General features: G+C 47.0%; 1 protein-coding gene across 7 annotated transcripts in view; it reads left to right on the forward strand.

Moving 5' to 3' along the window:
• The window catches only part of MEF2D (myocyte enhancer factor 2D), a 135,729-nt gene that overhangs the window by 48,877 nt on the left and 59,315 nt on the right, over positions 1-27,537 (forward strand). For all 7 annotated transcript variants that reach the window (XM_033174146.1, XM_033174147.1, XM_033174150.1 and 4 more), the window contains exon 2: positions 25,513-25,818. In XM_033174146.1, the coding sequence (XP_033030037.1) occupies positions 25,765-25,818 (54 nt within the window). In that variant the 5' untranslated portion in view covers positions 25,513-25,764. The remainder of the gene's footprint in view (positions 1-25,512; positions 25,819-27,537) is intronic.

The following is a 27,537-nucleotide window of genomic DNA, read 5'->3' on the forward strand; positions in this document are numbered from 1 at the left end:
GATGCATTTGAAATGCAAATTGTTCAACCAAGTCATTTTTGTTAATGTTTGCCCTGCAAGGTCAGGATCGAAAGCATTGATATTTTAATTTCTTGTACAATGGGGGCGGTGGAACATCTGGACTAATTTCATTCATTTTAATAACTTGTATGGCGCTTAATATAACAAAATCTCTTTAAGTGGTTCGTACAATTCACAACCATAAAACCACAAGCAGAAAGTCATCGGAAAAACTGAAATTAAGCTTTCAGCCTGTAACAGTGCTTAGAAGAAAAGAAACAAGTGACCCATGCTCAACCTTAAATGGTGGTTAATCTTAACCACTGTCTGCTGTAACAAGCCAATGTTTGAAGTTGGACTCCAAACTTCCATAATAACCCCCAACCATTGGCCATGCTGGCTGCTGGGAGCTGGAGTCCAGCAACATTTGGAGAACCAGAGGTTTCCCACCCCTGGAGGCAACTGGAGAGCTTTTTCTGCTACAAGGAAATGAGTGAGATGCAAATCATAGGAATGCCAGAAGCACTGAGATAACAGACATATCTAGGCCCATTGGCTCCAGAATTGTCTGATTGGCAGCTTGTGGGTGGGAATTTCCCAACAGTACCACCCGAATTCCTTTAATGTAGGGATATGGAACTTATCCCAAAGGCCACATGGGGAAATGGATGTGATTCTTACCTTTCCATTCCAGCCACATACAGGTCAGATGCTTCGGCACCCACATACATCTTTCCATCCTCCAGTGGCACCTTTTCAGGGCTGATGTGATGCATTTGATGCAGCCAGTCCCAAAGGCCTCGCTGCTACTTTTTGTTTTAACTTACAATTTCAGCATAGTCTTCAAGGGCAGTCCCACATTGGATATGTTGCAGTAGTCAAAGCATGTTTCCAAGCATGGCTGCTGTGGGAGGATATCTTCATCTGGGATAGTCCATAGTTGGCACACCACCCTAAGATGCTGAAAGGTGCTTTGTGCCAACAAGGCTACCAGGTTCTGTAGAGAGAGAGTCTTAATAGCACGCACAAGGGGCAAGTCTGGATGAAACACCATCCAGAACATGCTGCACAGCTGTTTCCTAAATCGGACAAAGCACCTACCCACAGCATCTCCATCTTATCACGGCTGAGTTTCATCTTATTGGCTGAGCATTGGTTCATAATTTCCAACAGCATTCCCTGAATTTGATGAAAAAGGGAACTAAGAGATGGGTGTCTTCAGTATACAGGGGTGGAGTATACAGCATTCAGTATACAGTATACAGCATTCAGCGGTGAAGGACAACACTGATCTGTGTGATACAGCCTAGCATAAATGTCATGAAGCAGAGCAATAATTCTCAAAGTACCACCACCTGTAATTTCCGGTCCTCCATAGCCTCCCCTTTTAGATGATGGCACAGGTTATTTAAGAAAAAACGATGTGGTGTGTTTTGGTGGAATTGCAGCTGGTGTGTTGTTTAAGTGCAGCCCCCCCCCCCTTTTGTTTTCTGAGTGTGCATGGAGAAAGGGCATCCTTTTTTGTAATTTCCCTCTCTCATGACACTAGAATTGGTGGAAGTCCAATGAAGCTGAATGGTGGAAGATGAAGTACAGATAAAAGAAAGAACTTGACTCAGCTAAACTTTGGAACTCCCGCAGGAGGTGGTGATGGTCACCAACTTGAGTGGCTATTATTAATAGATTGTTATTAATAGATAATTAATCAATTAAATAATTAATATTAATGGTTCTATTAATAGAGGACTGGACTCATTCATTGAGGAGACACTTTTGAATATTAGTTGCTGGAAGCCCCACAAGCAGAGAGTGCGCTTGTGTCTGGGTCCCTGTTTGCCTGTTTTTCACTGAGGCATCTCAGTGGCCCCTGTGAGAACAGGATGCTAGATGGGCCCTTGGCCTGATCCAGCAGGGCACTCCTGATGTTGCGACGGGGTTTTTTTTGTGCGCTACTGGAATCCAAACATTCCGGCCAGGACCCGTGTCTCCTGAGGGGGCCCACGAGTCAACCTCTCCCACCCCGCCCACCAAAATGTCAAGATCCCTTTCGGGGGGGGGGGGCGCCGTCCTGCCAAAGCCAGAGGGCGGCCAAATTTCCACCCGGCTCATGCACACACGCGCGCCTTCTCTCCCTCCCTCCCTCCTCCTCCTCTCGGCCACAAAGGAAGCGAGAGAGCCCCGGCTGGCTTCGGGCAGCTGCTCCAACACCCCCCTCCCTCACGTCCTGCCCGCGTGCGCTCCTCGCCTCTCGCTCTGCGGCGCTGCAGCTGTCGCTGCCCTTTAGCCAGCCCCGGCCGGGCCATCATCCCGGGGCAGGGTCTGGGCCAAGGAAGGAGAGAGAGGCGAGGCTGGCCTTTGGAGGGAGGGAGAGAGCCGAGCGCGCCTGAGCCTTGCCCGAATTGCTCCCGCAATAGCCTCTCGGACCCGATCCAGGGCCGTCGAGGCGCAGACGTGGAAAGAAAGGCCGCCGCCGCCCGCGCGTCTCCGCCCCGCGCCGTGAGTCCCGCTGCGCTTCAGTCTTTCCACTGGAGAGCTAAAATTAGCCGCTCCTCCGCAGGGCCGGGAGGGAGGGATCCGGCGGGCTTGGCTGGAAACGCGAACCGCAGAGGTAGCCTCCCGCCTCCCCCCCCCTTTCCAAGCGAGGGGTAGCGTTTGGGGGAAGTTCAGCCGGGACCCCCAAGCTCCCCTTTTGGCCCGGCTCTTGGGCGCGCACTCAAACCATTGTGCGCTTTTTCCTGTTCGGGGGCTTCAGATCTACTCTTTCCGACGGATTTCTTTATTTATTTTTGGATCTTTTTTATTTTTGGCAATTCCCAAAATAGAGCCTGCCGAGGCGTGTGCTGCTTGTGGGGGAGGGCGCGTTTTCCTGCTGGCTGCGTGGCGGTTTGGAGACGGCTGTTTAAGGTGGTGCGGGGCCGGAGAGAACTCGAGGCCGAGTTTCTTTCCACAACTTTTTTGTTTTGTTTTTGCCTGGGGAGGTTTTTCTGTTGCTTCTGGGCCGAGCTGGTGGGGGACGCGCACCGATCGTGTGTTTTTCAGGGCGAAGGTTCATCTGGGTTTTGCTGGAAGGGCTCTGTGTGACTGCTGGGTTTCTGACTCGCAGGCTGCTCACTTCCAAACGACCTGTTTGTTGAGCGTTTCCCATTTACTGTATTTGTTTGTCCAGAGTTTACAGGGAGGATATAAGAAGCAGGCTGCATATTGCGTATTCATTCTGGTTTGTTTGTGGGGAGGTTATACAATGTCAACCTAACACTTTCCAGTGCATTTTGCCGGTATGTAATTGAATCCTACTGGCAATACAGCAGCGGTATGGAGTTGCCTCCAATTGTTGAGCACCCATCCTAAATTATACTGCTGAAATGAATAAATTGGGGTAACCAGGAGTGGGTTTTCATATAGAAGGACTGCAAGCTTATCTCAGTTATTATACACAAAACAAATTCCAGGGCTCAATATTCTATTACCATTATTATATTTGTAAGAGCACATCAAAATTCCTAAAGCACTGTACATCCTTTAAAAACATGAGACAGCCCCTGTCCTCAGGCTCACAATCCAGTGGACATGATACAAAAGGAAAAAGGAATGGGGAGGGAAGAGGAAAACTTAAGTGTATGGTGTGTTGTTGGGTTTTTGGACCAGGGTAGTGGATCTCACATTTATAATATAATAATAAATCCCCTCCAAAAAAACTGAAGTTTGCCTCTCCTCATGTAGAACTCTAAAATACTTTGCAGTTTTCATCAGAACTTTTATGTGGTTGTTTTCAACAAAGAACCGAACTCTGAGATCAGAGCCAGGCTGGGTAATGGCAACCCCAGTGGGACTCCAGCACCCTTCAACACACTTACGTTTCTTGCCACTTGGACCTGCTCTGCTTGAAGTTTTTCAGATTGGAAGCAGAGAAGTAGGGACTGAGGCAGAGCCCAGAACTGCGAGGCTAGTGTCTAGTTCACTGGGCAGCCCTGACTTTCCTTCGTTGGTCATCCTTTACTTCTCAAAACCTTCTGTAGCTTCACTGAATCCTCCCAGATTTTTCCATGCCCTTTTATTGAACTGAGATGCCTGGAGCTGAACACGGAACGCTAAATGCATTTGGAAAAGAGTGTGTATTTTTCGGTTATGCCCGATGCTTTGCAGTGGAATTGAATTGAAGAAAAAATCAGCAGCATAGAGTGACTGATGTGAGCATATTCTAACTAATGGACTTAAACTGTTGCTCAGTAGAAGAGCACCTCCAAAGGTCCCAGATTCAGTTGCTGGCAGCATCTAAAGGGATGGAATAGCTGATGATGCATCAGAAAGACCTTTTCTCAGCTGGAGACCTTGGAGACATGCTGCCAGTCAGAGGAGAGCAGCCATCCCCAACCCTGGGGCCCTCCAGATGTTTGGAACTACAGCTCTCATCCCATCGGGTCTAGTCAGCACCGGGTGGGGCTGGTGGCATTTGTGGTCCCAAACATCTCGATTGGAGGAGGCTGGAGCTGAAAATATTTGGTTAGGTGGGTCAAAAGGCTGATTCATTATAAGGGCCAAATCAATTTTTCTCTGTTTGGATTTATGATTTTCTGTGCTGCTGGCTTTTGCTGTAATAAAACTGTATAAGGGCCAAACTAGAGAATTTTGGAAGAAGAAAAGTTGGTTGGGGGTTCTTGGTTCCTTGTATTTCTAATTTACAGTCTCCTATTCTGCCCTCCATGGGACAGCTTACAGGTATAACTATAACTCTCTCCTGGTGGGACAAATACTGACCAATAATCAAAACAAAATAAAAAATAATAAATTCCTTCCAGTAGCACCTTAGAGACCAACGAAAGCTCATACCAAGAACAAACTTAGTTGGTCTCTAAGGTGCTACTGGAAGGAATTTTTTTTATTTTTTATTTTATTTTGACTATGGCAGACCAACACGGCTACCTACCTGTAACCGGAACTGACCAATAATGTGTGTGTATTTTAGATGATTGAGCGGGAGAACTGTGCAGGGAGAAAGAGTTATTACCTCCTGCTCTCATACCTCTCCCGCACAGTGCTGTGTCCCTGATCCAGTTCCTTCCCACCTGCATTTTGTTTCTTTTTTAAGGAAAGATCTGGAGAATTGGTCCTGGATCTCCTGTGTCTCACCTTGTTTAATCACTCATTTGCTGAAGCAGAGGCAACCAACTGCCCTGTGGCATTTGAAAGATGAACAGATTTATTGGGGTGTAAGCTGTGATGGGGCCGGAGCCTGTTTTGTCAGATGAGTTCTATGATAAGTTTTTTTTTTACAGCAAAAAGTACCTTGGGGAACCATTAACAGATTTGTTTGTTAGCCTTTAACAAATTTATTTATTAGTCTTTAAGGTGCCACAAGACCACTGTTGTTTTTGTTGCACAAAAGATGAGTGCAGCTACTCCCCTGGAAATAATATCTTTGGTAGGTTAAAAGGTGCCACCAGATGCCTGGCAGTTTTCTCCCCCCCCCCCCGCCCCCACTGGGAGCAGTAGCTTGTGAGGTTGCCAGATATCTGTAAATGGAGAACAGCACCTTTGCAAGACTAGAATTCCCAGGATTCTTTGGGCATGGGAGGGGGACACTATGCCTGCCTGACCAAAGTGGCATCAAACTAAATCAGTTGGTCGTATGTGGACAGGGTCTCCTATACGCCTTCTTACAAGAAACAGGCTCCGTTTTCTGGTCCCTGGTGTTATGCCAGGGGTCAGCAAACTTTTTCAGCAGTCCACAGTCCTCAGACTTTGTGGAGGGCCAGACTATTTTTTTTGGGGGGGGTGAATGAATTCCTGTGCCCCACAAATAACCCAGAGATGCATTTTAAATAAAAGCACACATTCTACTCATGTAAAAACACACTGATTCCTGGACCGTCCGTGGGCTGCATTTAGAAGGTGATTGGGCCGCATCTGGACCCCGGGCCTTAGTTTGTCTACCCATGTGTTATGCCTATAGAAGTTCAATATATGAACTGTGGAGGGCGGAGGCAGCTTGTCTCGAGCGCATGTAGCAGCACCTGCATATCTCGCACAGCCTGCCATTTTTCACACACTGGCAAAGTTCACCTGTGTAACTGTTAAAAGCAGTATTTTTCAACCACTGTTCCGTGGCACACTAGTGTGCCGCGAGATGTTGCCTGGTGTGCCGTGGGAAAAAATTGTTTATTTGATTCCTATTCAAGAGAATTACTTTATATATAGTCAATATAGGCACAGAGTTGAATTTTTTAACATTTTCTAATGGTGGTGTGCCTCGTGATTTTTTTCATGAAACAAGTGTGCCTTTGCCCAAAAAAGGTTGAAAAACACTGGTTAAAAGTAACTGTTGATAACAGATTGTAGGATGAGAGTCTGTTTTCCAAACGTATCTTTAGCCAAAAGTCTTCCTCTTCTTGTTGTTGCTTTTGGAAACGGTGCTACTGCAAAGTAAATGGATACAAAACCATATAGCAGTTGGAGCCTTCAGGAATATGAGATGATGGGGAAATTCCTTGAGATGAGAATAAGGATGCCCAATTTTTGTCTGTGAAACGTTGGAAGTTATTTGTTCATTTTGCATGTGGCCTTTCTTCCACCGTGGAATCCAAAACAGTGCATGTTAATTAATTGATTGATTTCATACCCAGACTGTCTCCCATCTCGGCTCTGATCAGACTGGGGCCTGCTTAATTTTAGCAGAGCGGGAGCCCCGTGCACCTTCAGACCACAACCTGGGCTCTTCATGTCCCTGTCGAGGGGCATGTAAGGAAGTAACAATATGAAAGCCCATGGTAGAGCATCTGCTTCGCACGAATAAGGTTGCAGGTTCAGTCCCTGACATCTCCAGATAAGCCTGGGAATGTCTCCTGCCTGGAAACACTGGACAGTTGCTGTCAGTCAGCATGAGCAGCATTGAGCCAAATGGATTAGTGGCCCGGCTAAGACTTTTCCCCATTTCCTCATGTACCGATAAATACTGTTGTCTAATCCGTCAGTCTTCAGCTGGTGAGAATAGGAGTCCCAAACATCTGGTGTCAGGTGGGTGAAGTCTGATTTAGGTTGTTGATCATTTCGGAATGGATTTCTCTGCCCCCACACCTCACACCTCACCCCTTAGACCCGCCCCCTCCTTCATTGCAACATTTGTGGCCACAGGCTTGAGATAATATGGGTGCTGTGTGTAAATTGGGTGATGACCCTCCCCACACACATTGCAGTGTGACACCTGCCAGTGCCTCTTCTTTGCTTGATGTGAAGTTTCACAAGCCTTGCATGTTATGAGTATTTTAGCCAAGGTTCCTTTGTGGTTCTCTCCTTGTCGTCGCCCCCCCCCAAAAACCCTTTGGCCTGTGTTTCATTTGTGTGGGTGGGTGGGATGGGGGGTTTGGAGAGAGGAAACAGATGTAGAGAGAGGGTGGATGACAGAGAACAAATATAAGAACATAGTAAGAGTCCTGTTGTGTCAGGCCAATGGCCCATCTAGTCCAGCATCCTGTTCTCAAAGTGACCAACCAGATGCCTGTAGGAAACCCACAAGCAGGACTCGAGCACAAGAGCCCTCTTCCTTCCTGTGGTTTACATCAACTGGTACCGGTATTCAGAAGCATTAGTGCCTCTGACCGCGGAGGCAGAGCATAGCTATTGGGGCCAGTAGCCATTGATAGCCTTTAGCTTTCATGAATTTCTCCAGCCCTCTTTTAAATCCATGCAAATTGATGACCATCACTGCCTCCTGTGGGAGAGTTCCACAGTCTACCTATGTGCTGCGTGAATAAGTACCGGTACCTGTAGATGACTTGATACAGTATAAGGCAGATCATGATGTTCTGAGGCTGTGTCGGGTCCCAGAAGGGTCGGGTTAAATACTGTACCCTTCATGGTTTCATAAAGGAAAAGAGAGCCATGCTTGTAATACCCCCAGTTCTTGTACAGTGGATCACTGTCTGAGCTGCATTTATTTATGTCTTTTATTACAATATAGAGGCACCCCCTATAAATGTGTCCAAACCAGGGGTGGCAGAGAAGTTTTGTATGGCCCACATTTTAAAGCCAACTGATCTAATTTTTACCTCCCGGACTGAGAAGAAGGACCATAATGTGATCCACTTGTCAATTTTGTGCATTTTGTATTGCAGTTCTTGTAGCAAAAGTAATTAAGTATGCGTTTTATATTAAATGTCTTTAGAAATGCATGTATTGAGGTAAAAAGCATGCTTAGATGTGCATTTTGTGATGAAACACATATTTAAGTGTGCATTTAAAGTCCTGTGGGGAGTTGTTGTTTTTTTTTTTAATAATAAATAAATAGCTTTCGGATTTATGCTGCCATGGAACAGAATGGACTTCTAAAATAAAGACCTGCAAAAATTGATAAAAAATGGTCTGCTCCATCAATCCTTGGTCTAAAGCAGCTTAGAGTAATTTAAGGGTGATGAACCTAAGTGTACCCCAAATGTGGCCCTCCAGGCCTCATTTGGATTCTTCTCAGACCATATCCCTCCATGCCTTTTGTTTTCCTGAACTGAAGATGGGGAAGTGTAGGGAGCTGACTCGTGCATGGCAGGCTTCTGTCACATCTATTGCCACACCCACTTTTGTCTCTGGCCCCACCCACCACTGACATGCGGACCTCCAAAGCTTCGACAAGAGGGAATGAGGCCCTTGGGCTGAAAAAAGGTTCCTCACCGTTATAGTAATTTTTGGTGAGACGTATTAAAACAGTACATTTAAACAATTCCTAGCACCAGTTGAATTAAAAGAAGCACATCCACCCCAAACTGATCAGTCAAGTGGGATCTGAAGCAATGTTGGAGGCTCCTCTCCATCTTTGTCTGTTGCCTCCATTGAATTAGCAACAGCCCAGTCTCTGCTGATAGAAAAGAGTTTTCTGGGTTAAAGCTATGTAAGAAGAAACACAGTGCTCTTGAGATATGTTATCAACAGTTCAAAATATTCTCCCACCAGTTGCAGGGTGTGAAACAACAGGCTGTTTGGAACATATGCTGTAGGAGAGTGGATGCAGGGCAGGGACTTTCAAGCTTCTGCATCCAGGAGCATATTCGGCATTTCCCCACCATGTGCTTGGTGCCAACCCCAGAACTTTGAGCAAGAGGCCCACAGTGAAACCCATCTTAACCCTGCAAGGGGAGTGGGCAGGGGAGCATGCTGCAACCTCAAGAACCTCCTCCTGCTTTATTATTATATGCCACTTTTCATTCATAAATCTCCAGGAACTTAACAAGAGCCAGTGTGGTGTAGTGGTTAGAGCATCAGGCTAGGACCTGGGAGACCAGGGTTCAAATCCCCTACTTGGCCACGAAGCTTGCTGGTTGACCATGGACCAGCCCCTGCCTCTCGTTGTTGTGGGGGTTAAATGAGAAGGCGAAGATGCAGCACCTTGAGCTCCTAGGAAAAAAAAGGTTGGATATTAAATAAATAAATAAATAAAAGAAAACCATTAAAATGAAACAAAATAAAATAATTCTTTCCAGTAGCACCTTAGAGACCAACTAAGTTTGTTATTGGTATGAGCTTTCATATGCATGCACACTTCTTCAGGTACCAAGTGTGCATGCACACGAAATCTCATACCAATAACAAACTTAGTTGGTCTCCAAGGTGCTACTGGAAAGAATTCTTTTATTTTGTTTCGACTACAGCAGACCAACACGGCTAACTACCTGTCATTAAAACGAAAACATTCAGATAGCCACAACACACAATTCTAGCAACTACAGCAGCGCAGAACTATAAAAGAACTCATTAGCGATAACCAGGAAACGCCAGGAAGAGAGAAAGGTCTTTAACCTTTGTGGAAAGTCTTCCCCATTGTTAGTGAGAGCCTAATCTTGTCAGGGAGCTCACTCCGCAAAATGGAATTCCTTCCATTCCTGCTGCTTCTGATACTGTGTGGAAGGTGAGAGTGATGGGACTCTGGGTCTTTTTGCCCTCTGGGGTCTGCCCGGCTTGGACAGAAATCAGCATGGTGCCCTTCAGGTCTTCTGAAGGAGGAAGTTGGAAGAGTGGCACTCTCTCCCACTTCCTCTTTCAGCTCTATTACCTTTCAGAGCTCAGGTTAATTGCACTGGATCTGACTTTTGTCCAGACCCCTTGGAAAAGCAAAGTGTGTGTGTGCACTTATTCCCCATCTGATTATCCTTATGCATTATGAACGAATTACAGGCTGGTGAGATGGATTTGAAGGCCCATAGCTTAGTGGCAGAGGAAAGAGGGCTGGGAAAGGCCTCTACCTGAGGCTCTCCAAGCTACTGCCAGTCAGAACAGACAACACTGGCCTAGAGGGACAGAATCTGAGGCAGCTTCATAATTTTTTTAGCTTGTGTTCTAATACGAGAGAATGACTGAGGCAGGCTTGCTTTACAACACACAGCTTTTCCTTTTTAAAAAAATGTGTTTTCGCCTGTGCAAAATCTGTTCCTTACAAGTGCTGCCACAGATGATCAGCAGCTGTCCTAGATTATGTGCATGTGTGTGTGTTTTGTTTCCAGTGAGTGACAGATTCCAAGGTATTTACAAAGGGCTTTCTTTTTCAACCCCTTCTGGTGGGGAGACATCACAGAGGCCCCAAGCGTAATGCGGGAGGTAGCCTGGTTGGTGAGGGAATAATATGCTTGAATAATATGCATCTTGTTGGCCACTGTGAGAATGGATGCTGGACTGGATGGGCCATTGATCTGATCCAGCAGGCTCTTATTGTGTTCTTATGTGCTCCTAGTTTTTCGTTTATTAGTTTGCTGATGGAAAAACCTGGGGCTTCCACAGAGGAGAAGACACCAGTCTATGTTTGGGACCTCTGAGCAGAGCCGTCTTAAGGGGATCTGCCGCCCTGGCGCGGCTATCCCTCCGGCGCCCCCGCCATGCCGCCTCCCTCCCGCGCTTGCCGCCCCTTGGGAGGGGGGTGGGCGAGCGGGGGGTGAGGGGCGTGGCGCTGGAGCGGCGCGGGGCTCTGCGCGCCCTTCCAGCGCTTCCGGGATGGGAGGCGAGGGCGGCCGGCTCGCGCTCCCGCGCAGCTCGCGCTCCGCGCGCAGCTGGACGGCGCGGCGCTGCTGGGCAGCTCGCGCTGCATCGGGCGGGCGGCCGGCTGCGCGCGGGAGCGCGAGCCGGCCGCCCTCGCTTCCCAGAGCCCCAGCTGGAGTGCTGGAAGGTCGCGCAAAGCCCCGCGCCGCTCCAGCGCTCCAGCTGGGGCTCTGGGAGGCGAGGGCGGGCGGCTTACAGCCCGCCCGCCGGCGCGCGAGTGCCCGCCTGCCCGTGGGGGCGGGGGCGGGTTGGGGAGGAGGAGCCCGGTATGCCGGCGGGCTCGCGGGGGCGCCCCTGGGGCGCCCAGCGCCCTGGCGCACCGCGCCACCGGCTTCTATGGATGAGACGGCTCTGCCTCTGAGATGATTGGAAGGGGGGTGCTCTTTGGAGTGTGATGCTGAGGGGTCACCCTCTCCCTTTCTGCCACGTTTTGGGATGCAGCTGGGCTGGAATGAGAGAATGGCAACAGGTGGGAAGAGTTTTGGATATTGATGAATGATGTTCCCTGATTACCCAAGCCTGGTTGCCTTACAAATGTTTTGGATAACACACTTCCTTCAGCCCAACCAACATACAGTAGCTATTTCCAACTCTCAACTCCCATCGACCTCAAGCAGCACTGCCATTTTGGACCACAAACTCACATCATCTTGGCTGTTTTGCATGTCAGCTCCCATTATTCTTAGTCAGTACAGCTGCTTGTTGGGGTTGATGGGAGTTGTAGTCCAAAACATCTGGAGGGCACCAAGCTGGGGAGGGCTGTGTTTCTGGTGGTAAATTATGTAGCGATTTTAAAATGATGTGGTTTTTGCTATTTCTAAAGATTGACCTTGAAATCCATTGGTTTTATATACTGGCTCTTTCAGTGAACTTGAATGTCAATATAATAGAGCGATTAGTAATAGTGTTTGTGATTGTAAGGTTGTGAAATGAATTTGAGAGGAGACGGGTCCTTCTAGTGTGCATTGATATGTATGTATTTTTGCAGTTATGAATTGCTGTAGAATTAACTCTTATTGGTTTGTTGCTCTAACAACACATTCAGCAGAAACATGGGCAGATCCACACCATCCATTTAGAGCATCCAACTTCCCCCCCAAATCCTGGGAACTGTCATTCCACCTACAATTGCCAGTAGCCTTAACAAACTACAATTCCCAGGATTCTTATAGGGGAAGTCATGTGCTCTAAATGAGCATTGGATGTGCTTTAAATATACAGTGTGGACCTCCCCTTTAAGTGTCAAGTCTGAAATATAATGCTGTCCATTTGCAGGTGGAGGATTGCATCTCTGACAACTCACCCTTATTTAAAACTCCCTGCATGTGGGGGAGAAGGGGTTCCATCTTGCCCCCTTCCTGACTTGCTAGTTTTCTCCCTGCTAGAAGACTTTTTTATGATGTACACAAGCATGCGTTCTCTTCCCCTCATGCTGCCCACCACCTCAACACAGCGTGAAGTGGCGCAGCTCAGGAAAAGGTTTCCCACTAGATCAGGCAGAATATATTAACTGGCCCTTGGAGGGTCCAAGTCTCGGGGACTGACCTCAGGGCAACACCTCTTGGGGAAATATGTGTAACCTAGTTGCCCTTGGTAGTGTTTCTTCTTTTGTAAAGAGGCCTTAAGCTTCTCCTCCTTGGCTTATCTCTCTGATCTGCAGTGCATAATTATCACAGTGTGTCCTCAAAACATGTTTGCTGGGCCAATCCTGATGACAAGTGAAAGGGTGTGTGTGGAGAGCGGTACAGACAGGGATGGGGAACATCACTCCCAAGGGGCTGAATGACCTCCAAGACCCTCTGCCTGGCCCTTGGGACTCTCCCCAGGCCACTCCCCCATACCAGTTCAACTCTGCATCCTGCTTGAGTGTTTTTGGCTGGATTACAATGCGTACTTAAAGTCTGATAATTTGTCTTGCTTGCCTGCAAGAGAGATGTTTGAGTGTGTATAGAGACGGGCGGTTTTTGTATGAAGATAAAATTAACATGGGTTGCTCCGCCTACTTCCTTCTGACTCTGCGAACCCCTGGCAAGTGAGCACTGGAGGTTTGCCTGGAAGTGAATGCAGCTTAGATTAAAGTACAGTGAGGGAAGACTGGGTCTGGGTCTGGGAGGGAAACTGCCCTGGCTCTGGAACACAAGGAGAACCTGCTGGATCAGGCCAGTGGCCCATCTAGTCCAGCATCCTGTTCTCACAGTGGCCAACCAAATGCCTGTAGGAAACCCGCAAGCAGGACCTGAGCATCTCTCCCCCTTATGGTTTCCAGCAACTGGTATTCAGAAGCATTGCTGCCTCTGGCTTTGGAAGCAGAGCATAGCCACCATGGCTCATAGCCTTGTCCTTCATGAATTTTTCTAATCCTCTTTTAAAGCCATGCAAGTTGGTAGCCATCTCTACCTCCCGTGAGAGTGAGGTTGACAGTCTAACTACGTGCTGCATGCAGAAGGATTTTCTTGTTCCTGTCCTGAATATTCCATCATTCAACTTCACCGCATGTCACGGAGCTCTAGTGTTAGGAAAGAGGAAGAAAACCTTTTCTCTATCCATTTTCTCCATGCCAGGCATAATTTTATAAATTTCTATCATGCCACTTCTCACTCAACTTTTCTCTAAACTAAAACGTCCCAAGCTGCAACCTTTCCTCATATGGGAGCTGCCCTGTCCTTGCTACCAGGCATTACAGCATTTCCATGGAGACCCAGAAGACGAAGCGGAGGCGGCTAAGACCTTGCCTCTTTGGCCCTGAGGAGACCTGATCCAAAAGTGGGGAAACATCACACAGCTGCTTGAAACATCATATTGTTTTTAGAGCAATCTGACCCGGCTGCTGCCTGCGCACCCAAACACTCTGGCTGAAAATACTTCCTGGCCTTGACCAGGTCATTTCCTGGGACACAGCTAGCCTGGCCTTGCTTGTCTGGCTCCTTCTAACCGTCCCTTGTGGCCAGGGATGCCTGGTCCATGGATCCGAGACTGGGAAGCAGGGGAGTGCTGGAGGAAAAGGGTGGTGACTGGCATATCAGAGTTTGTAGCCCAACATAGGGGTAGCTCTAACCCCTATGCCACACTGGCTCAGCCTTCCAGGATGAACCTAGGCCTGATCCTGATGGGAATTGTCCATTATCCTCTCCATGCACTTCACTGGCTTCAGATCGGGTTGGGGAGGGGGCTCCCCCTCTCCCCTGGCCCCTTCCAGATCTGATTTCTGCATCTGCCAGGTTCACAGAATTCGCTTTTATGCTAACACCTGTAAAAATCCTGCTCCTGCCAATGGAACTTTTTGCACTATTCCCGCTTTTTTGCAAAATCTGGTGGCGGTTTGAGAGCAAAATCCTGCTGAGGATGATAAGGTAACCTGGAGGAGCAGAGGTTTTCATTTTTCTCTTTAGTAATTCTTTTAATGAGGACACCTCTCATCCTCCATGCTGAACCTCCTCATTATCAGGGATCTGAATTTCCACTGTGAGGCTAGTGACAGGGAGAAAATCTTTCAGCACCACCTTCTTGCAGCGAGAGATGGCAGTTGGTTATTACATGCCCTGCAGGGTGCTGAAAGGTGTGTGGGTGGAGGCTGCAAGCTTAATGGCCCCTCACTTCCCTCCATTTAGAGAGGAAGTTCTATTTAGTGCAGGTTGATTGAGGGACGCAAATCACCTGGCTTGCGGCTGGTACCTTTGGATTGATGGTGGAATGCTCCTTGGCGATGAAATACAGAAATTCACTGGCAGTTGCCCAGTCTTATTTTCTTACATCAGGGTAGGCAATTTGGTACCCTCCAGATATTGTTGGACAATCAGGGGTGGCCAACTCCGAAGAGACTGCGATCTACTCACAGAGTTAAAAACTGGCAGTGATCTACCCCCTTTTGGGGGGTTCAGGTCAAAGTTGTTAAGCTTTTTTTAGGGAGGAGGAAAACCCCATTTTTTAGGAGTTCAGGTCAAAGGAGATTTTTTTTTAGGGAGGAGGAAGGCCCATTTTTTAGGGGTTCAGGTCAGAGTTGTTGAGCTTTTCTGAGGTGGGAGGAAAGTCCAGTGATCTACCGGTAGATCACGATCTCTACCTGTTGGACGTGCCTGGACTACCAGTTGCATCATCTCTGACCATTGCCTGTGCTGCCTGGGGCTGAAGGGGCATCCAGTGAAGCCGAATGTTGTTTTTTCTTTCTTTCTTACAATCTAGTGGTATATAAATTGCATGAAATTAAATAAATAAGTATTGGGCTATGTTTCAGATACACCAAAATGGCAGTAAGATGGCCACGGGGTTATGGTATATCATACAGGAAATCCCTGGAAACTTTGGATTCTGTTCGAGTCAGCTGCTGCTTATCCACCCTTTTTTGTTTGTCTTCAGGCAGAAATGAAATATTTCCCCCATCCCTTAATGTATGCTTCTATTGAGCTTTTTGCTTTTCATACTTCTTTCATCAAGAGCAACAAAATCAGAAGAAGGGAAGGGAAAAGCAAGAATACCCACGTGGTTTGAAGTGGATTGGCCCCTATCCAACGTGGGAGTCACACAAACGTGTCCATGCATACCAGCCTCTTTCAACTGGGCATCCTTCATATATTTTGGATTACAGCTCCCATCAGCCCCAGCTAGCACAGCCACGGTGGGAGTTGCAGCCCCAAACGTGGACAGCACCAGCATGGAGAAGGCAGGTGTAGGCAGTAGTTTCAAGAGGTTTGCTGTAGGTTCAGATACAGAGAGGGTGGTACAGTCTTCAGTCCACTGGTGGATGACAATAGAAACTTCCCTTTGTTAAGTAGGACTTGTTCTGGCTACCTCCCCAATATCTGGTTTTTCTTTTTCTGAGGGAGAGCCCCCAAAGTGTAGGAATATGATTCAGTAACCTGTGGACGTTGGGGAGTCTTGTTTAAATCTTGATTTTCTGTTGTACAATCCGCACAAAGAGAAGAGGGCCTAAAAGTCTCAACTGTGCTGATGGTGTGGCTCTGCTTCCCTTCTTTAATTCCTTTCCCACTTGATGGGAAGGAGGGACCTGGGGCAGCTGGCTTCTCAGCAGACTTGATGCAGGTCCCTTCTCTCCCTCTGTACAGGTCAGTCTGTAGTTTTGAACTTATTTTGGAGCCAAGAAGTTAATGGATAAGGAGAGGACTAACGGTTGGTAGAGGGACGCGGGTGGCACTGTGGGTTAAACCACAGAGCCTAGGGCTTGCTGATCAGAAGGTTGGCGGTTTGAATCCCTGCGACGGGGTGAGCTCCCGTTGCTCGGTCCCAGCTCCTGCCCACCTAGCAGTTCGAAAGCATGTCAAAGTGCAAGTAGATAAATAGGTAACACTCCAGCGGGAAGGTAAACAGCGTTTCCATGCGCTGCTCTGGTTCACCAGAAGCGACTTAGTCATGCTGGCCACATGACCCGGAAGCTGTACGCCAGCTCCCTCGGCCAGTAAAGCGAGATGAGCACCACAACCCCAGAGTCGGACACAACTGGACCTAATGGTCAGGGTTCTCTTTACCTTTAACGGTTGGTAGACAGGATAGCTAAAGAGAACTTCCGTATCCATATTCAGCAGCTGGATGCCTCTGAACAGTACTTTCTGGGGGCCAGGGACAAGCAACAATGGGTGCTATTGCCTTTTAGGGAGTTTCCAGAGATAGCAAAAAACGTTTGAAGCAAAATGCTGGACTCAGTGTGGTTTTGGTCTGATCCAGCAGCAGCTCAGCTCCTTTATGGCTTAACCGTGTTTTTTTCTACATATTGAGTGGTGTTGGGTTGATTTGCCCCTTTTTATGTTGAAGCTGGAAAGAGGGATTGCATGGGCCAGCCATGTGATAATGCGTCTTGAGCTGTTTCCTTACTCTCTTTTTTTCTACTTGCCTGGGCCTGGGCCATCACTTTGAAGACATTTGATGATGGCCCCTGCTTCCTTGGGAAATTGCTTGTCATAATTGCTTCCAGGTCCTCCTTTGCCCTGAGACTATAAAGCCCCCCTCTCATCCCCCCCCCTTAACCTTCTCTGTTCTCTCTATCCCACTCTACATTTTCCTGGGCTGATGCAGGGTGAGAAAACCGTCTCTGGCAAGCGGTCAGTAACCTTCTTGCCAGCTGGCAGTTCCCCCTTCCATGGGGAGTGGAAGGGCAGGAATGCATGAGGAAAGGTTGCAGCATTTGGGACTTCTTAGTTTGGAGAAAAGGCGAGTAAGAGGCGAGTTTATAAAATGATGCATAGCACGGAGAAAGTGAATAGAACTTGTTGGAATGGAATCCAGGGCAGATAAATGAAAGAAAGCACTTCTTCACTCAGCGGCATGGTTAACTATGGAACTCACTCCCACAGGAGGCAGTGATAGGGCCTCTCGCATTTCATCAGAGAGGGCATTCTGCAACATCACCACTGCCATCATCATTGTATTTGTATACCTCCTTTCCATAATTGAAACCATGATCTAGGCGGCTCGCAACATGAGAAGATGTACATAATTACAAACATTTCAAAAATGGTCATAAACGATAAATAAAACGCATTAAAAAGTACACTACCAAGCTGAACAATTTCCACGTTGATCATAAGAAGATCTAAAGATAAAGATACAAAAATTAATGCCAGTAACAGCAACACCCCCCCCCCAATCCCACTAAACATTACCCCAGCCCAAGACTGGTGCCACCAGTGGAAAAGCCTTCCTCTGTGTTACCATCATGGCCAGATTGTCTTGGTTCCGCTTGCTGATCTGAATGCCTTTACCTGGGGCAGTGGAAGCAAAGATGGATGATGATGATGATTTCATTTTCATGTTATTAGTATTATTAATTCAGTTTGCCCGAATGTATGCTGGAACAGGTGCCTTGTTCTCTGTTCTGCAAAAACTTGGAAGTTCCATGCATAGACAGGCGCTTGGCTGCTCTCGGCTTGTTGCTATGGCACCTGATTTCCCCCTAATATGCTTTAGTAAAATGTGCCATGATTAAACTCCCCTTCCTCCCCGCAATAAGGGATAAGTAAATGATTAGGGATCACCTTCTTCCGTTTGAAAAGAATGGGATGCAAAGATCAGGGGACTTGCTGGCCTGTGTCTTGAGATTGCACAGGTAAAGTGTGCTAGCAGTCTGAGAAACCTGGAGTCATTTCTGAACAGAGAAGAAGAACCTGAGAGTTACAGTATTAGGAAACCCCCTGCTCCCCTCATAGAGCTATAATTTACAGAGGGGATTAACAGTCAATCCCTGTGAGGGAAATAGGGGGTCTCCTAATAACTCTCAGTACCCCTCACAAACTACAGCGCCCAGGATTCGGGTTGGAGGGGCGGTGGGAAGCCATGACTGTGATATTAAACTGTTTTAAAGGTGTAGTGAGGATGGGGCCTAAGTGCTTGAGAAGGCTGTTACTGCAGCCTAGGTGGTGTATTTGTAGATCTAGAGCTCAGTCGGCCAGGTTTGCAGCAGGAAAGTTCCAGAGCATGATCACTGAGTTGATCCCGAGTTGAGGCATTCATAAACCTTCTGCATGTGCATTCCACATATGACCTGGACAGTCCAGAAGCATGTGCTGTCTGCAGGAGTTGATGTTGCATCTCTTTTTCATTGTGTCTGGATTTTTTTTTTTGCAGAGTGAGGACAGATAAAAGAAAGTGATAGTATTTTTACAAAGTGAGGAAGTTCTTGTGAGAAAGATGGGGGGGGACATGCTGGGGAAAGAAGAGGGGAGCACACACTGCAGAAAAATTTCAGTGTGCAAATTATCTCTCTCCACACACATGGGCATTTAGAATTTAAATCTCAAAGAAGGCAAGGCAACTAATCTTCCCATCCAGTTCACACCAGAAAAAAATCCTGCAATTAATTTGTACCCCCACCCAGATCATATCAGTTGTGCTTTGATTCATTTACCCCCCCCCCATAAATTTCCCAACTCCAAAACCTCTGAAGCCTGCGTCAATTGCCTTTCGACCACCTTCCCATTAATTAATCCCCCCTAAATCATGTCTAGATGAAGTCATCTGAAATTAATGCAGTCTTGCAGATTAATACTCCACCCCCTAAACCCAGATCACCCTCCCAGTTCAGTTGTCTTCTCCCTCCTCAATGCATTACTCACCTGGAAACTTGGGGAAAATATTTTTTTGGGGGGGCAGTCTTCCTAGAGCCACCCCTAGCCACTGTGTTTAGGGCAGAGCAGAATGAGCAGTGGCAGGAACAAAAGGGTTCTTCCTCCCCCCCCCCCCCAGCTGCCCAATTTCCTCCCTCTTGGCCCCCACCTTTTAAAAGAGACATATTAAGGATTGCACTTCTCCCCTTCCTGCTCACTCCAACCTGCATAGTGTAGAATTTGGCAGGGGCTGTGAAGCCGCAGCTGGCATCTGATATTCTCCAGGGAATGATTCAATCTGGGTCAGGAATATAACATATATATGTGTGTGTGTGGTGTGTCCTCTCTCTCTCTTTCCTCTCCCCTACTTAAATTCCTCAGGGGACCTGATGGAATTTGTCCTATCATTTGAGCTTCCTGCAGGTAGAACTCACCTGCTGGTGTTGAGTGAGGGGACTCTGGCTGTTTTTCCCAGGTGGAAGGGCCTGGCCAGCAGTCCCTTGGAACAGGCAAAAGCTTGCCCCTTGTTTCTTTTGAGCGTTCCTGTTTCTTAAGCAGAAAGGGAAAGGGGATAAGCTGGGCAAGAGCTGGTCACACAGGATCTGGACAGGGCAGTGGAAACATGTCGATGTTCCCCTTGGGACATGTCTGGATTGTGCTCCTGGCTCAAGGTCTGGATGATGACAGGAATGGAGCTGGTGAAGGAATTTTCTCTCCCCCCTCCCCCCTCCCTCCCCACTCCCAGTTCAGATTTCCCGGGTTGGATTCACATGCTTCCTCATGGTTAATGCTGCAATTAAACACACACACACACACACACACACACCAAGCACTTCTGTTTCTCCCACCCTTTTTGCTTTTGCAAAAGTATATTCCAAAAGAGGGTGGGTTTTTTTACACACACACACACACACGCTTCATTTAATTCTCACTTGCTTCCCACCCGCCCGCCCCCCATCACTGCAGAAAGCAAACTCTTCTCCCCCTCTTCAATTTGAGGCAATTTATTGGGAGTCGGGTATGAATTACAAGGCACAGTGCTAACGAGCACCTGCTTGTATGTAATTGACTTGACTGCTAATTGCTGGGATAATCATACTTTGTGCATAATGGTTTTCACAGAGAAGGTTTGTGGTGCCGTGCACCAGGCGGTAGCTTGCTTGGCTCAGGCGCGGGTTCCGGGGTGGGGTGGGGTGGGCTAGTTCTTCCATTTTCAAAGCCTGCAAACCCCACCCCACCCCCAATCTCAACCATTTCACCAGCCTTGGCTAATGAGTTGCCTGCTAGATGTTTTGGACTGCAACTCCTCTCCCTCCCCACCCCAAAACTGAGTGATTCGGCAAACTCCAGATTCTTTCGGGTTCGACCCATAACATACCAGGTAGCACCATTTTGGGTTCAGCTCTTGATCCTTGAGAGGTTCTGCCCCCTGGTTCATCAGATCAGCATAAGAATCCAAGAAGAGATTTAGAGGTGGATCAGGCCAAAGGGGGCCCCATCTAATCCAGCATCCTGTTCTCACAGTGGCAAACCAGGTGTCTCTTCTGGGAAGCTCACAAGTAGGATACAAAATGCAACAGCCACTCTCCCCACTTGTACTTCTCAGCAGCTGGGTATTCAGAGGCAGACGGAGGCTGAGGCTGGAGGAAGTACACAGCCATGATGAGTAATAAGCTTTGATAGCCTCCTCCTCCGTGAATTTGTCTAATCTCCTTTCAAAGCTGTCCATGCTGGTGGCCATCACTACCTCCTGTGAAAGTGAGTTCCATAGTTTTACTTACACACTGTGTGAAAGACTGCTTTTGTCTTGAATTTTCCAACATTCAACTTCGTTGGACACCTGTGAATTCTAATGTTTAAGAGAGGGAGAAAAACTTTTCTCTATCCACTTTCTCCACTAAATGTATAAACTTATACTGTAGTCTGAACTCCCTGCCTGCTTTCTTGCTTGAATTTATATTCAACAACAGCAACATTTGTACCCCGCCCATCTGACTGGGTTGCCCTAGCCACTCTGGGTGGCTTCCAACAAACTATAAAAACACAATGAGACATCAATCATTAAAAGCTTCCCTACAGGGCTGTCTTCAGATGTCTTCTAAAAGTCGTATAAACATCTCCTTGACATCTGAGGGGAGGGCGTACCACAAGGTGGGTGCCACTACTGAGAAGGCCATTTCTTCCAAGGAGTTCCAGGGTGGTATACATGGTTCTCTCCCCCCCCCCCGCCCCATTTAATCCCCACAACCCTGGGAGGTAGGTTAGGCTGAGAGTGAGTGATTCAGTGAGCTTTACGGCTGAGTAGGGATTTAAGCCCTTGTCTTTCAGGTCCTAGTCTAACACTCTTAACCTCTGCACCACACTGGCTGCCCCAGTGGCCTCTTTTTGGACTCTCTCCCAACCCAAAATCAAAGTAGCAAGTTCCTGTCCTTCAAGAGCCTGAGCCTGAAAGACAGGGTTGCAGTTTTGCGCTTGACTGCTTGCTCCTGTTCTTTCAAAGAATGAGTTGAGGTGGTGAAGACTCACTGACCTGTTCATGACAGAGCAATATGGTCATTGCTAACATTTGTTGCTAACACACATTCCTGTGTGCTTTAAAATTTTGCAGAGGGATGCTACATTCTGTGTGATGTATTTATTAATGACATGCTTCGTAAGCTTTCTCTCCAGTGATCTCAAGGTGGCATACCAGGTTCTACCCTCCATCCCCTTAATCCTCACGACAACCCTGTCTGGTAGGTTAGGCAGTGACTGGCATAAAGACACCCAGTGATCTTCATTATTTACTTATTTACTTATTTACTTATTGCCCACCCTTCACCCTAAGGTCATGGATGAACATGGGTCTCCACAGTCCTAGTCAATGTGGTGTAGTGGTTAAGAGTGGTAGACTTGTAATCTGGGGAACCGGGTTCGCGTCTCCGCTCCTCCACATGCAGCTGCTGGGTGACCTTGGGCTAGTCACACTTCTCTGATGTCTCTCAGCCCCACTCACCTCACAGAGTGTTTGTTGTTGGGGGAGGAAGGGAAAGGAGAATGTTAGCCGCTTTGAGACTCCTTTGGCTAGTGAAAAGCGGGATATCAAATCCAAACTCTTCTTCTTCTTCTGGTCCATCATTCTGTCCACCATGTCACATCTACACTGCATTAAATTTGGAGGTTGCTGTATTCTGCGGATTCCCTGATTCTTGCATTAATTTGGTGGTCTTGTTGGGTCTAACGGGCAAAATAGTTTATGAAGGGCAATGAGAAACATTTGTGCACCTTACACAGTTTTCTGCTTGCATTGTTCAGTTACTTGGTGGTCATATCTTCTGCCTCATTGAAAGTCTTAGAGTGTAATGAAGTGGTTCTTAGCTTGTGATTTGAAGGAGTCCCCACCCCACCCCCTCAAAAACCTGGTGCTGCCAAATCTCTGTGTTATTACTATTATTTATTGCGTTTATAACCTACCTATTCTACAAAGGAGTCCCAAGATGGCATGCGTGGTTGTCCCCTTCCTCGTTTAATCCCCACAACAACCCTTTGAGGGAGGTTAGGCTGAAAGGCAATGACTGGCCCGTGGTGAGTGTCATGGCCGAGTGGGGATTTGAACCCTGGTCTCTCCCAGGTCCTAATCCGATGCTCTAACCACTACACCATGCTAGTTCTATGTAGTGTGCAGAGAGAATACACACACACACACACACACACAGTATATATGAGAGAGAAGAATTGCTCCATGGTAATGGTTACCATGGTGACCTCTCTATCTATATCCATGCATCCCAGCTGCCTACATCTTTATTTCTCTGTTTTGCCCCTTATGTCTTTCAGCAATTTAGGGTGAGAGAGAATGAGAGAGAGAGAGAGAGTTTGCTAGCTGAGGTGAGGAGAGCCATTCTCCCCTGGCAAGGGTACCAGAGACTAATTGCTAGAGAGAGGCCTGCCTCCCCTCACTTAAAGCCATTTGTGGCTCCAGATAGCATTAAACAATTGGTTGTTGATGTTGTTATTTACCTGCCCTTCACCCTTAGGCTAGGTTGCAACAATTGAAACACAATGTTAAAAACAGTTTAAAGCAACTTGAAACCACAGATAGGAAATCCAGATCTCCAGTTCCTTCCCACCTTCCAAAAAGCTGCCAGTTTGTGTTGTGTTGAGCCATCAATCCTGGGAAGTTGCAGAATTGTTTCATCGCAGTGCAAAGGTCCCAGTGAGCCAGTGGTTTCTCGCCAGCAAATATAAGGAAGGCTCACAGCTGCAGTGTAGAAATTATAGGCTTTGAACTCCCTGGTCAACTTCTCTTCCCTACCCCACCTCCAACACATAGATTGGGTTGTTATGGGGTGTGACCAGAGGGAAATGAAAGGCAGAGAAGTTTGCAGAGATAATTATGTACTTCTTCGCAGTGGTAAATCACCCAGCAGTTTTTGATGACACACACTGTCCTGGCATAAGTAAGCCAGTTAACACATACAGTATGCTAAAAATCCTTTGTCCCAGTTCGATCCACAAGTGATAGCATCGGAACTCTTTGGCATGCTTTTCATAAAAGAAAGCCCTTCTTCACAATGCAGAGTTAGACTATAGAACTCACTCCCCCGAGAGTCAGTTCTGGCCACCAACTTGTATGGCTTTAAAAGAGGATTGGACAAATTCATGGGGGGCAAGGCTATCAAAGGCTTCTAACCATGATGGCTATGCTCTGCCTCCATGGTATTCAGAGGCAGCAATGCTTCTGAATATCAGGAGAGGAAAGAACTCTTGACTTGGGTCCTGCTTGTGGGTTCTCCGCATGCATCTGAGTGGCCACTGTGAGAACAGGATGCCGGATTAGATGGGCCCTTGGCTGATCCAACACTTTCTTGAGTTCTTACATTTTAAAAACTTGTTTCCCTCTGGCTTACAACCCTGTCCCCCAACCATGTAGACATGTACCTGAATCCAGGATAATACTTCCTACACCTGATGAAGTGGACTGTAGTCTTTAAGGTGCCATAAGAGTCTTTGCTAGTTTTCATGCCAAGTGACATGTAAACACTAGGTGCCCCTTTGGAAAACCTTTGAAGAATTTTAGGCTTAGGGGGGTCCATGCTTAACCAGTGGGTTTTAGGGCCAAGTAGGATTTGAACTCTCATCTCCATTGTAATAACCACCATACCACATTAAGCCCACATTCACAGCATACATTTAAAGCAGCATCCTACCACTTTAAACAGTCATGGCTTCCCCCCAAGGAATTATGGGAGCCATAATTAAGGGGGCTGAGTCAGGAAACACTCTCCTCTCTCTCAGAGCTACAATTCCCAGATTTCCTTGGGAAGAGGGATGGATTGTTAACCACTCTGTGGGTTGAAGCTCTGGGAGGGGTCTCCTAACAACTCTCAGCACCTTTAGCAAACTACAGTTCCCAGAATTCTTTGGGGGAAGCCATGGCTGTTTAAAGTAGTACCATAATGCTTTAAATTTATGCTGTGACTGTGGAGTCAAGCAACTGATGCTTTTCCCCTTCTTTATTTTTCTTTAAAAGAGCTGCTTTTCTCGAAGTTGCAAAAGGGGAAAATGATTCAGTTGTTTGTTATGTCTCTTTTGTCCCTGGGTCTTCCAGGTGTACAATGAGTGCTTCCTGTTTATGGCCTTGACACTTTCAGGACTTGTTCTAAGACAAAGTGTTGTGTGGAAACTTTTCCGTAAGGTGTTCCTGGAGGGTGGGGAAGTGGGAGCGCTCCAGAAAAATGTGTTCCAGAACTGAGCTGTTGGGTTCTTCTGAGTTCAATTGCTTTTAGGGCAGAACAGATTGGTGCCATTTTGCTGCCTTAAATGGTGCTGTTTTGCCATTTTTATATACATTTTAATAGTTTCTCATGTTGTCCATTTTCACCCATTGTTGTACATTTTTATGAATGTGAAATAATTTTTTTTGAACTACTGCTGTCATGGTCAAATGGGGGTTGAAGTGGCTTTCAAATTCTACAGGTTCCTGGAGCGTTGCTGACCTTGTCTGTTGCAGCTAAATTATGCCATAATATATTTGTTATTCTTTAAAATACTACCGGTAATGTCATGGGAACACAAGGTATATGGGGCTTTATGAAGGGAATAATCTCATTTTTAGAGAAGACCTGACTTCCAAGCAGCTGTTCCAACATTGCATTCCTCATAAAGCATATCCAGATGTTTAACACTTATCCCTGTAGGTAGAAAGGCAGCATCTCAGGTTGCAGGGTTCTGTTACACTCTTCTGTCCGGCACATGTAGACCTTTGAACCCCCACCTTTCATTTAAAATCAGGTTCCACTGAACCCTGAAGTGTGTCTGTGATGTATGCAGATTAATCACTCCACCCCATTTTCTCAATGTAAATCTGTCCTGCAAGCTGCCGCTGACCCCAAGATACTTCTGAATGTACCACATAACAAGAGAAAAAAGCAATAGTATTAATTCTTTTTCTCCCCCCCTTTTTTTGTAGGCTTCTTTTATTGAACCTCATCGCAAATTCCCAACGCATCTGGATTTGCACAGACAAGTGGAATACCATGAACTGAAAAAGCGGCAACAAACCTTTTTTGTGCTTAGTTTTTTATTTTGTGATTTTCTACTTTTTTGTTTTTTTAAAAAAATTTTTGGATGACAGCACTTTGAAAAACAAGGTGTTTTCCTTTTTTAATTTTTGGAAATTAAAAAATTGAGCCGCCCCATACCGTGAGGATCTCCGGAGAAGATGGGGAGAAAAAAGATCCAGATCCAGAGGATTACGGACGAGAGGAACCGGCAGGTCAGTTTGCATTAAATGGATAGAAATTGTACATCATAATTTCTCTCTCTTTATGGTGGTATGGGTGGTGGTGAGGAGAATTTGCAATTTCTGCAGAGTTCCAAAGGGGGTGTCACTTTTCCTTGCTTTGTGCTTTGAATTTTCTGACTCTGAAATTGAACCTGTGCTTTTCAGTAGCACAGACTCTTGTGAGTGGTGCATCAATTAAGCGGTTTGGAGCTGCTTGGGAGCCTAGCTGGGTTTCCAGGTCTCTTTCCTACCGGTAAGAGTGGGGTGGAACAGGAGAAGGTGCCTTATGTTGAGTTGGACTGTTGGCCCATCTAGCTCAGTATTGTCTACACTGATTGGGAGCAGCTCTTCAGGGTCTTCCAGGCTGGGCGCAGGGTCTTTCCTTGAAGGCGCCATTGGGATTGAACCTGGGGCCTCATGCCAAGCAGATGCTCTGGATCTGAGCAGCTGTGATGGTGGATGAAGCATAGGAACTATAGAGTGTGGTCTTATAGGCCAGGGAGCAAAGGTTGGACATTTATGTGCCCATCTGGGGAGCAGTTCACACCACAGTTTGTTGCTTTCCATTTCAATATGCCACAAAATTGTCTTTGGAAAGATATGGGGTGGCCTGAAATCAGGGGCCTTGTGCGTTCTGGGGTGGAACTTCCTGCCAGAAACCACTGAGGTCACATTCACACTGCACATTTTCAGCACCCTGATTCCACTTTAAACCATCATGGCTTCCCCCAAAGAATACTGGGAGCTGTAGTTTGCTAAGGGCGCTGGGAGTTGTTAGAAGACCCCCCCCCCCCGTTCCCCTCCCAGAGGTTCAATTCCCAGAGTGGCTAAACAATCAATCCCATCCCTCTTCACAGGGAATTTTGGGAATTGTAGCTCCGTGAGGGGGAAAGGTGTCTCCTAAAAACTCTCAGCCCTCTTAACAAACTACAGCTCCCAGGTTTCTTGGGGAGAAGCCATGACGATGTAAAGTGGTATCATAGTGCTTTACGTGTGTCTTGCCAATGTGGCCACTATCTCCCCCGAAAAACACTCATCAGTACATTGCCAGGTCTAGCTTGAAGCCTCAAAGCTTTATTTTTCCTCGTCAAGGTCACTGGGGAAGGACAGACATCTCAGAGTCATAGCCCAGAATCAAAGGTTTGTGGTGGTATTCATGCTTGGCCTGAGGGTTTTTGCTATCTACACCATCCCTGTCAAGTGCTGAAATAAACCATCCAGGCTCTTTCAGCTGCTTCTTCATAACCTGCACTTCTAAAATATTAGGAATGAATCCAGTGGCCAACAATATGGCTACCACAAGATGCAGTGGCGGCCAGCAACTAAGATGGCTTTAAAGGGGGTTGGACAGATTCATGGAGGATAAGGCCATTGGTGGCCACTAGCCTTGGTGGCTAGTGTTGTTTATCTATTTGTTTCATGTACAAATTACTTCCCTTAAAACATGTCATAGTGTTTTAGACCCCCTCCCCCATTCTTCTGGTGGTAAATTGTTTTAACTGATTTTAATATCCTGCTTGAGTAGTGTGGTGCATTGGTAAGAGTTTCGGACTAAGACCTGGCAGGGACCAGGGTTCGAATCCCCACTTGCTGGCCATGACACACACTGGGAGTGACCTTGGGCCACTCAGTGCCTTTCAGCCTAACCTTCCTCACAGGTTTGTTGTGGGGATTAAATAAGCGGGAGTTACTTCGTGCTCTTTAGAGAAA

The sequence above is a fragment of the Lacerta agilis genome, chromosome 17 (genome assembly GCF_009819535.1).
Source record: "Lacerta agilis isolate rLacAgi1 chromosome 17, rLacAgi1.pri, whole genome shotgun sequence".
NCBI classification, from domain to species: domain Eukaryota; kingdom Metazoa; phylum Chordata; class Lepidosauria; order Squamata; family Lacertidae; genus Lacerta; species Lacerta agilis.